Source organism: Equus przewalskii, chromosome X (genome assembly GCF_037783145.1).
Source record: "Equus przewalskii isolate Varuska chromosome X, EquPr2, whole genome shotgun sequence".
In the NCBI taxonomy this organism is placed as follows: Eukaryota; Metazoa; Chordata; class Mammalia; order Perissodactyla; family Equidae; genus Equus; species Equus przewalskii.
Window position 1 is genome coordinate 73,108,126 of NC_091863.1, and position 11,454 is coordinate 73,119,579.

At 36.0% G+C, this 11,454-nt stretch overlaps 1 protein-coding gene across 1 annotated transcript; it reads left to right on the forward strand.

Moving 5' to 3' along the window:
- Positions 1 to 7,149: 7,149 nt before the first annotated feature.
- PABPC5 (poly(A) binding protein cytoplasmic 5) lies at positions 7,150 to 11,122 on the forward strand. The gene is made up of 2 exons (XM_070603628.1): positions 7,150 to 7,413; positions 7,946 to 11,122. The coding sequence occupies exon 2, from the start codon at positions 8,083 to 8,085 to the stop codon at positions 9,229 to 9,231; it is 1,149 nt and encodes a 382-aa protein (XP_070459729.1). The 5' UTR covers positions 7,150 to 7,413; positions 7,946 to 8,082; the 3' UTR covers positions 9,232 to 11,122.
- The last annotated feature ends 332 nt before the right edge of the window (positions 11,123 to 11,454 follow it).

The following is an 11,454-nucleotide window of genomic DNA, read 5'->3' on the forward strand; positions in this document are numbered from 1 at the left end:
ACCAGGTCCACCAGGTCCAGGCTCAGTGGCATGATTCATTAGTCTTGTCTCTCTTGGCTGTGAGAGGGCATATACCCTAAATGTGTGCTGACCTTGCATAAATCTTCTCAATTCAATTCAATTTAGATCGTTTCAATTCAAATGAACAAGAACACAGAAAAGTGATCTTTTTTTTATGGTATAAAATTTAAACGTCATTTCCCAGGATCATATACTTCATCCAGAAAAGAAGGTCAAATACCCAAAATAAATAAAGGATATATAAGAAGAAGCATGATCAAACGATAAAATAGATCGGAAGACAGTAAAAAGAGGAGAGGGAAGATATCTAATGGGCCAAAAGTAGAGTAGACTTTCTTAAAAGAATTTAATTAAGCTAGGCCTTGAAGAAGGGATTTAAAAAGCAGAGAGAAGGGAATAATAAGTGTAAACAAATGGAAAATGAATAAGTAATAATTGCTGCATGCCTAAGTAGAAAAAAATTGTCTAAAGTAATTTTTCATTCCAGAGTTTCCTTTATTGTTTTGTTTTGTTTGCTTTGATTCTTGATTTTAACATCTCAAGTTATCTTTCCAAATGTAGCAATTGTAAGGTACTTACAATTAGAGTGGATATAATAATTCAGCGATGCAAAGAAACATATTTAGCACCTTTACCTTTATGTCCTAAATTAAAAATCACCACTCTAGCATGACCAACAAAATGAGGGAGAGGGGGCCGGGGATTGGGAAGAGGAGAGAGAGGAAGAGGGAGAGAGGCCACATACGAAATATATAGAAGAGATTTTCAAAACGGACTATCTGTGAATATGAATGAGCAGACATCATAAAGTTATTTTAAACAATTTTATACTTATTTCCTTGTGCCAATTAGTCATACTATCATTATTTTCTTTTACTTTCTCTGCAACCCTTCCAAGAACTCAGTTTGTGGATAAGTCTAGCAGAGGTACCATATTTAATGCTTGATCTATATTTTCCAAGGCTAGTAAACTCTACTTAGGAACATAATCAATTCTGTACATATACTGTTTTCAATATGACCACATCCTTTCTCACTCAGCTGCTATTCTGGGAAGCTGAAATGACCTATTATCTGGGACCTATAGACCTCATTCGGTGTAATAATTTCTCATTATATCTATCAACATAAATTTTAAATCTTTTATAATTTGTAAAATATATGCCTATTTGAGAATGTTTATTAAGGTGCTGGGCCTTTCATTTTAAGATAGGCTGCCCCAGTCTGCACTTCACTATTAACTGCTATCACAACACCCAGTTTGTTTCCTATATGGATCTTGTCACAAACTGGAATTAATTCGTTTTTTTTTAATTGTGTATAAATATTCCTCCCTCTAGAATGCAAGAGCTATCATGTATAGCAGGGACTCTGTCTGTCTTGTTCAACATTCTATCCTCAGTGCCAAGCAACGTGCCTGACACACAGGGGACCCTCCAAAAATACATTTGACACAAGCAAATGGATGAACCACAAATAGATCTTAAAATGTATCTTCATATCATCATATATCAAACGTCATGAAAATTGCATAACTTCTTGAAACATAAACAAACGAGGAGAAAAATAAACGTTGTGATAGGGAAGGAGGAGACTTGAAACAAACACAATATGCCTAGCGGTCAAATTGAAACAGAGAGCTCACTTAAGTTGATGAATAATGTATCCAAACATTCTAAAGGTCATTTCAATATTATTGGAGCCACAAATAGGTAAATAAATTAACCAAGAGAAATGTCGCCTCATTATTAATGAATGATTTTTAGTCTTAGTAGTAAATCAGTTTAAAGAATGTTTCAGTAGCCAAAGTATAGTGTTAGGACTTAAAGATATTATGAAAAGAAATAAGAGGGAATAATTCAAGTCACAAGCAGGTTACTTTAGTCAATAGTAACAATTCTAGCACCACCTACATCCTTTGAAATTTTATGGTAAGTTTATCCATTCTATCTAAATTTAAATATTCAAAAGAGTACTATATTTCTAATGGAAATGTGCTAGAGGTTAGGTATTGCTCCAAGTCAATGAATAATTATTTTGAGTATACTATAAGTCAAAAAAGTAAGCATTACTGACGATTCTTTATTGAGGAGAATCAAAGTAATGAGAATGTGTATCTCCTCTCCAGATCAGAGGATCAGATGATCATTTATTTTAAACTTTGGAGTTTCTGCAAGTTTTTATGTTGTTAGATTCTAGTCTTTTCACTTACATTCTCTCATATTGCACAGGAATTAATTTTAAAAGACAAGTAAGGAATTAAACGCATAATTTTAATAAAATAATGGTAGAAATATTGTAACTTTTTATAAAGGTATTAATATTTCTTTTATGCCACCTCACCCCCAAAAAAGCAACGTATGGAAAAAAAATTCTATGACGAAAGAATCTTATCTTTAAGATTTAAGGTCACATTGAAGAAGTACTAAGGAACTGAAAGACCAAATGGAAAGTGTAGGCATTTCTCCCTGTAAATCTAATGTTCAGTTAATGTAACTACCGCTGTACGTGTCAAAGCATGAAGATAATGATTAATTTCAGAACAAAATGAGCACACAGTTCCTGTTACCTATTATACGGATTAATATGGATGACCAAGAAGTATTTAAGAGGAGTCCCAACAGCCTTCACAGAAGTCGTCTGAGTACTTAGTGTGCCTATAGCCACAAGACAGGAATTTTGGGACGTGGGATGTTTTAAGAGAAAGAAACTCTATGATGCTCCCATTGATATGAATTAAACAATAATGTATTGTTTTACATTTGAACTTCTATGTCAGGAAAGACAAGCAGAGAATTTTCCTCAATCATATGCTTATTTAAATGCTCAGTTTTCCTTATTGGTAGAGAACTGTTCTCCATGTTTTATATTTCTGAACAAATAGTCCAGAAGGAAAGAAAAAACGTGCAAGATTTCTTGGTCAGTATCTGGAATATGTTTTGTTTTGACTTTCTAAACTAGAAGTCTTTAATTATCTCCCCATCACGTATCCCCTTCTAAATTCTTATTTGTAACAGTTAACCCTGCTCCTGCCATCTGCCTACTGCCACACCCACCACCCATACATACACAACTGAGTCAATGCATATCCAAGTTCTATCAGTAAATGGCCTGACTATCAATCTATAGCTTTATTCTAGTTTGCAAAGCTGAGCTGAGCATATGAGAATTCTCTCTTGGAGATAATTTTATACAAGTGACTTAGGGAGCTTTTTTTGGTTGGGAATAGTTTGAATAGTGTTGGCCCTACATGTATTTTCTTAAAGATTATATAATAGTACTCAATTATAAAGTCGCCTGTGCCTGTTTTTTTTTTAATAGCATATGTGCAATCATTCTCTAATCTGTTCTAAGGAAATTGATCTCCACTATTCTTTTGAATCCAATTTGGTAATTCCTATTTTGCTAGGAATTAGCCATTTCCCCTAAATGTTCATGTTGTTGGTAAAATAAGCTAATTGCTGCAGTATTTTTAAAATAAGTCTGACAGTATATATAACATTTAATAATACACATACAATTTAAGTGTTCACTCTCCACTTCTGAGAATCTAGCTGATAGAAATAGGAGCAATAATATATAAAAGTATGTGAATAAGGATGTTTATTATAGCATTGTGTGTCGTGACAATAAAATAACTAAAAGTTTTAATGCCCAACAGTAAAGAAAAAGCTTAACATATTTTAGGTGTCATCTAAAAACATAAATTAATGAGTACAGAGTTTCAGTTTGGCAAGATGAAAAGAGTTCTGGAGATGGATAGTGGTGTTGGTTGCACAACAGCGTGAATGTACTTAATGTCTCTGAATTGTACACTTAAAAGATGTTGATGGTAAATTTTATGTGTATTTTACTACAATTAAAAAATGAAAATAAAAATAAAACAAAGTTTACATTTAAAAAAATTGTTTTAGGTCAAGTGAAATGACTGTAACTCAAGATGTTTAATCAGAGAATGTGGGGTGCATGTGAGTGCTGCCCCGTACAGAGACATATGTTCAGTAAACAGGCTCTAGCAAGGAGAAAGACATTCGTCTGAGACTATCTGCCAAGTGGGTGATACTCCTACCCTGTTTCAATGCATCAAAACAGAAAATACTTTGATTCTATATCATATATGCTACATAAACCTCTAAATAGACCGGATTGTGACTACACAGCAATTGAATAAATTCACGCATAGTATTCTATGCATCTATTTTAAACTAATACGACTTAATTAAAAGATCACCCTAAGGAGACACCTAACTAAACCTAAATATATAAAGTTGTTATATTGCTGCTGTTACGTTCCTTAATAGTCACGTTTCTTCACAGTTCAATGCACAACTTCTTAATTCAAAAGGGATTTAGTTCATGAGACAAATGAAAACATAAAAATATGTTAAATTGCTCTTATAAAAGTATTTTTCTCCATTTCCAACAAATACCCTACGGTTATAATTGTAAGAATTATAGCTACAGTCTTGAATAAATATGTAAACTAAACTTTCATAATTTAAAAATACTGAAATTTTGGTTAAATACTGAAGAATGAAATATTCTGGTTTATTAACAATTTAGCATAAGTCCCCTTGCATTGTAAACTCTGCTGAAACTTCTCCAGTTTTGGTCACTTTCTCATTTTAATAAGTTCATTCTAATAATCACAACTTAATCTTTCTTTGATAATTAATCTTATCAAAGTGCCTTCAAGATCATCACACAGAGTATAAGTACTCATGGCTCAGGTTAAAATTTTGGAAACAGAGGGAAAAAAGTGCTGCTGGCTCCAAAACTTACTGCAGAAATGCCTGTTTATACTATACTCTTAATGTCAAATTGTTTTCTTGCAATTCTCTTCTCTTTGTCTAAAAAATATGAGCCAAGATCTTGGTAATAAAGTTTTTACTTTATGATATTTTGCTCAGCCATCCCAAACTTCATTCAAGAGAGCAGCAAATTTACTTTCATGGTGAAGTCCCTGCAACTTGTACAGCTGAGACATTTAATTGGAAACACAGGATCAAGAGCCTGTTAAGACAAGGCTGAAAAAATAAATTCCCAACTCTCCTCCTCTTCCACTCATGCTGGCACGTTACTATCAACTGTAAATAACAGTGTGTGATGAGAGGCACTTAGAATGCCAGTTGTCCATGATTCTTTCTTCATGCAAAATGCTTCTCAGATTTAGAAAGACTCAGCTATGCTTCAACCAACTGCCTTAGGAATCTGGGTGGGGATTCTTAATGGATTTAATAAATGAATCAGACTTACTTAAGACCATAAACTTGTCTTTAATATATAATAAAAACGATGAGAAATGTTCTATGTCTGATTTTTATTCCAGAGACTCTTCCCAATCTAAGTATTAAAATGATTAAACAAATTATAGGTGAAAATACTTTTTTTTCCATAAACTTCTGCTTAGCAGAAGGAACTTTACTAAAACTCACTTATTTCAAAGTAGTTCTAAATTTCTGATTTTTGATCTGATAAATAGGTCATTATAATTTAGAATGTTTATGCTTCAACGAACCCAAAATGGCTGGTAAGTGTAGAGAAACGGTTATTTTGGAAATAATGATTTTTAACAACTCAATTCTATCTATAATCTTACAGAAAATATGTACAAATGAATTGGAAAATGGACAACGTTTAGATGGTTACATAAACAAATAAAATATTGATTTGACTCACTGATAATATTGTGGGAATTATTCTCTTGGATTTATGTTGTTATTTTAATATAGCATTTTCAGTAAAGTAATATTTTTAAATGAAAAAAATAAAAACAGTCCAAGGTCTAGCCCATTGTTAACTGAGCTTATGAGGAAAAATGTTTATAAAGATTATGTTCAAAATACAAGAAACTAAGCAGGTGTTCACAAGGGTTTCCACTGTGGTCATGTTGTAAGACCAGTTTTTATTAGTCTTATCTCTCTAATATTTGTTCGTTTTTGCCTTTTCTCCTATAATTTCTATGTCCTAGCTGAGCAAGAACCCTAGAAAGCAAGCACAAGAGCTACATAAAGAAAATTACCAAATATTTGAGTAAATAGAGGGTAAATTGTCATCTCTAGTCAACTTACAGCCTAATAGAAAATGTAAAATGTGAAAAATGAAGCGGCACATGAATTCAGCCTGTTATTCTAAGAATTTCTTCTTAGGGCAACACCCTTCGGGGTGATGTCCTCTTGCATTCTTTTTTTGCCAGGATCTTTTCCAGTCTAAGAGTATTGATCTATGCTTTGTTTGGATTTCTTTTTGAGGGGAGGGGTTGCCGAAGAGGCTGAATGACGAGTCATGTGTTATAGACACTGTCGGGTCTGAAGCCAGGGCAACATTCCTCTCCTAACCAGCTTCTCGCAACTCTAAAAAGAGATTTTCTTGGGAATTCTCTAAGTTGAGTCTAATCTTATAGCCCTGTTCCCTGCAATGGTAAAAGTTGACAACTCGTTAAAATTAGTTATTAATTGTGCAAAGTGCCTATATCATTACATGTTTACTTCATCTGCGGACATTAATTATATATTTTGCATTGATTTTGCAGCTTTTCTCTCTTTAACTAAGATTTTGTAATTTGTGATTATGAAGGCAGCACATCTTCAACGTTTTGTGGCACTAAGTACCATTAAAAGCCATTTTACGGCCCTCCAATCATTAAAACGGTAGTCTTACTGGAGCAATGCAAAGAACTCTGCCTACTACCTAGGGATAATGCTACCATTATGTTAGAGTTTAATGGAGTAAGTAAGGATAAAGGCCAAACAACGTGACCCTGGGTTTTAATTGACCCCGTGATCATTTAGCACTGGACTGGGAGTACAGTACAGCTGTCAATTCTGACTGTCCAATGCACTCAGGAAAGTATGCAACCTATATCCTATTTCCTAAGCAGAAATGATTTGGGGGATCAGTCTTTTTTTAAAAGAACTCACTAAGAGTTCTTTCCTCCCAGGTCATCACCTCCTTCTTTGATTTTGGGACCAGCAGACAATATTTTAAAATAATAAATAAATAACATTTCAAAAATAAGAAAAAAATCTAAAAACCATTTAAATTGTCTTTTTCTTTCTTTCTTTTTTTTTTTTAATCTTGGCTCAGAGCAAGCGGGAAGTTACTTAGCACGGTTCCGGGTTTCCTCGCGCCCCGCCCGCGCGCCTGCCCGCCCTACCACAGCTACAGGCTTTTCGTCCCTGAGTCGGTCTGTCCTGCGAGGAGCAATCCCTGTCCATCGGTCCGCGCTCTGTCTGCCCGCCCGCCCGCCGCGCATCTGCCCTTCTCTTTTGACTCCGCCCCGCATTTGTCCGGAACCGCCTGGCGTCTGAGCTGACCCAGTGCACGTCTGCCAGTCAGTCCCTCCGGACCTGCCGCGAGTCTCAGGCTGCCGAAATCACCGCGCTTCACTCGGTCCGTACCCAGTGGGCATCTTGGGTATCTGGGCGGTCTCCGGTCCCCGCGCGCGTGTCTGTGTGTCTGTCTCTCTGTCCGATCCGCCGCCTGCAGCCTGCCTGATGGCCCCAGCGCACCAAGTGTCCAGTGTGCCCTTTCGCTGACGCTGAGCGTGTGCAGCGGCCTTAGTTAGCTGCGAGCCCGCCTGAGCCCGGCCAGGCAGCCGGCGGAGGAATACGCGCTCGGCCCCTGGCCTTGTTGATATAATTTTAAGCCAACAGGAGCTCGAGGCCTATATTTATGCAGAAAACGGGTCGCGAGGCCTCTGCCGGCAATGCTGGATGTGGGGAGCCAGCCAGCTGCTTGATGATTTAACGGGGAAAGGGAAATATCTTTTCTACTACTGGCTTTTGAAACTGATTTTAAATCGGAATGGGTGAAAAAAGATGAGTCCCCATAGGGAGAACAGATTCGTTATTGGGGTGCTTTTTTGTCTGATGCGTTTGTTCTGAGCCTGCTGACCAGCTGTTTCTGAACTTCATTTTCCCAGCCTCAACAGTGATTCTGAGTCTGCTTTTAGCTTCCTTCGCCTTGGCTTTTTTCTGTTCGTGAACAGCTGCTTGGCCCATAGCTTAGAGAAAGCAGGCTTTTTTCTCCCCCAAGAGTCTCCTCCCTGTTCTCAGAGAGATGGGGAGTGGGGAGCCTAATCCTGCTGGCAAGAAGAAGAAGTACCTCAAGGCTGCCCTGTACGTGGGTGACTTGGACCCAGATGTCACCGAGGACATGTTATATAAAAAGTTCAGGCCTGCTGGCCCTCTGCGCTTCACCCGAATCTGCCGTGACCCGGTGACCCGCAGCCCCCTGGGCTATGGCTATGTCAACTTTCGCTTTCCTGCGGATGCTGAGTGGGCTCTGAACACCATGAATTTTGATTTGATTAATGGCAAACCATTCCGCCTCATGTGGTCTCAGCCAGATGACCGCTTAAGAAAGTCTGGAGTTGGAAATATATTCATCAAAAATCTGGACAAATCCATAGACAATAGGGCCCTTTTTTATTTATTTTCTGCTTTTGGGAACATTCTCTCCTGCAAAGTCGTATGTGATGACAACGGCTCTAAAGGTTATGCCTATGTGCACTTTGACAGTCTGGCGGCTGCCAATAGGGCCATCTGGCATATGAATGGAGTGCGGCTCAACAACCGCCAGGTGTATGTTGGCCGATTCAAATTTCCGGAAGAGCGGGCAGCTGAAGTCAGAACCAGAGATAGAGCAACTTTCACCAATGTTTTCGTTAAAAATTTTGGAGATGACATGGATGACGAAAAACTGAAGGAAATTTTCAGTGAATATGGGTCAACTGAGAGTGTGAAGGTAATAAGAGATGCCAGTGGGAAATCTAAAGGCTTTGGATTTGTGAGATATGAGACACATGAGGCTGCCCAAAAGGCTGTGTTAGACCTGCATGGAAAGTCCATCGATGGAAAAGTCCTATATGTAGGGCGAGCACAGAAGAAAATTGAACGTCTGGCTGAGTTAAGGCGAAGATTTGAACGGCTGAGATTAAAGGAAAAAAGTCGGGCTCCGGGAGTGCCTATCTATATTAAGAACCTGGATGAGACCATTGATGATGAAAAACTGAAGGAGGAATTTTCTTCCTTTGGATCAATTAGCCGGGCCAAAGTGATGGTGGAAGTGGGGCAAGGCAAAGGGTTTGGTGTTGTCTGCTTCTCCTCTTTCGAGGAGGCTACCAAAGCAGTGGATGAGATGAATGGTCGCATAATGGGCTCCAAGCCCCTGCATGTCACCCTGGGCCAGGCCAGGCGTAGGTGGTGAGAATAATACTCAATTTGTTTCAGCCTTAAGCTGGTGCCTACTTAGTTTGGGCTATTTTGTGATAAGAAGTTATTTTATGCCAATTCACAAGTTTTTTTAAGTGAGTACTTTCTTTTAAAAAAAGTGAAACTAGAAAACCTTGTTCATTTTAGTGAAGACCATCATTTGCGATTGTAAAACTGTCATTTTGTACTATTTTTTGATATAACGTCTATAGGAATATGTAGAATAAAGTTTATTCCTCCACACATTTTTCTTCTTAAACCAGTCAAGGTGAGGTAATTGAGTATATTTCCTTCTTTATTTCAATAATACTATTAAATTTAATTTCTTCTGTGAAAATATTCTTGAAATGGTCCTTACTTCTGAGTCTGACGCAGTGAAAAATTCTAACTTGCTTTTGAGAAATCAATGGAACAGGGAGAAATGTATGTGATCCAATTAACATTTGCCCATAATTTCACTTTAAATTATTATTTTAAATGAATATTCTTTTAAAAAGATGTGAGCTTTCTTTCTTCCCTTTATTTATTTATATTTTTTCCTTTTTTAATATATCGTGGGCATACCACAGACTTGATAGGGGCTTTGACTAAGTGTTGGGGGTTTTCCTTATTGACTTCATGCCCAGAGAAATAAGCATATTGGTGTTTTCTCTATCACTACCTTAGAAAATTAACACTTCAGGCATTAATTCTTAAAATTACAAGTTTTATCTTAAAAATCTTTCCTGAGATTTGATATTTGAGAACGGTAAAAGGAGCATTCATACCACTCATTTTTCTAAACTCCTTAGTACATATGCTTGGGTCATGTTAAATTAATAAGATGAATAACTGCACTGAATTGCCTTTACCTATAGATAATTTTAAGATTTTACCTTCAGCCTTTATTGTGTCAGTATAAAAGGTAAATGATTCATATAATGATGTTTAAAAGCTACTTTGAAGGACATCTTCTATTAAATGTGCCATTACTTCTTGCAACTGTTGAATATATCCATGTGATAATATTCACAGATGTTTTAAAGTTAAGGAAAAGGGTGTCTCTCCTGATTAAATCACATGCCTCCATCTATCATATGACAGCTATTACCGCAGTATGGTTCTCTTTTTGTCTGGCTGCTTGGACGTTGTGACAAAACGTTCTGTTCTGTGTTGCAGTTACATTATTTAGCCTGTAATTTCTAGATTACAGAATTTCCATATCTTACTTGCAGTTCCCTCTTCTCCCCACCCATCTACCTTTCATCCATATTCCACTTACTTTTATGTTTTCTTTGGATTGCCTTTCTTTTACTGTATGCCAGTTCAAATCCATTTTGGAAGCAGAGAAATATATACCTAATTTATGTAAAATTTAAATAATTACTTGTCAAAAACAGCATTCACTCATACCACAGATCCAACCATAAAAAATGTTTTGTCTCCATTCCAAGTTGATTTTATCACCCTAAATAGAAATCTTTGGTTTCATATATAATACAATATAAATATATAATTTTGTTAACACTTTTGTTAGCTATTTGTCCATAAAATAATGAGACTAAGCTATTTCTATGTAATTGTTTATCTACAAATTATATGTATATTCATATTCAAATGTTTTCAAATGGACATCACTGTTTTTATTGATTATAAACATAATAAATGCTCATTGTCAAAAAATGTACACAATGCAGACATTTATAAAGAAGTAAAATTCCTACATTTCAGAGATAACCACTATTAACATTCTCAGTGTGTACACATCCTTCCATGCCTTTTCCTATGTATACACACACTGTTTTACAAACAAAAACATAATATATGTACTTGTTATGTGTTTTTTTAAATTTTAAACTAAAACATAAGCATCTTTTCATGTGAATAAATATCAATCTGTATCATCATTTTAGTGACTGCATAGTATTTCATTGTGTGGATGTACTATAACTTATCTAAGTAGCTCATTATTGAATAGGATTTATATGTTTTTCACTGGTTTCTACCTTTGTAAACAATGCTGTGATGAACATCTTTGCTTAAAAGCAGTATGAGTCATATGAGCTTGAGAAAAAATATCCATAGTGTGTAAAAGCTTAAACCTACTAGAAAATAAAAATGCACATCATATTGATATATGTATCAAAAATTTGAAAAATGTTCAAGATGTATTCTTCATTTAAACTGACAAAAGAGAAACTAAAACTAATGGGATATAATTTTCTATATTTGATGAGTC

What these genes read in the sequence shown, in the direction of transcription:
- PABPC5 (XM_070603628.1), top strand. Translation starts at nt 8,083, where the DNA reads ATGGGGAGTGGGGAGCCTAATCCTGCTGGCAAGAAGAAGAAGTACCTC.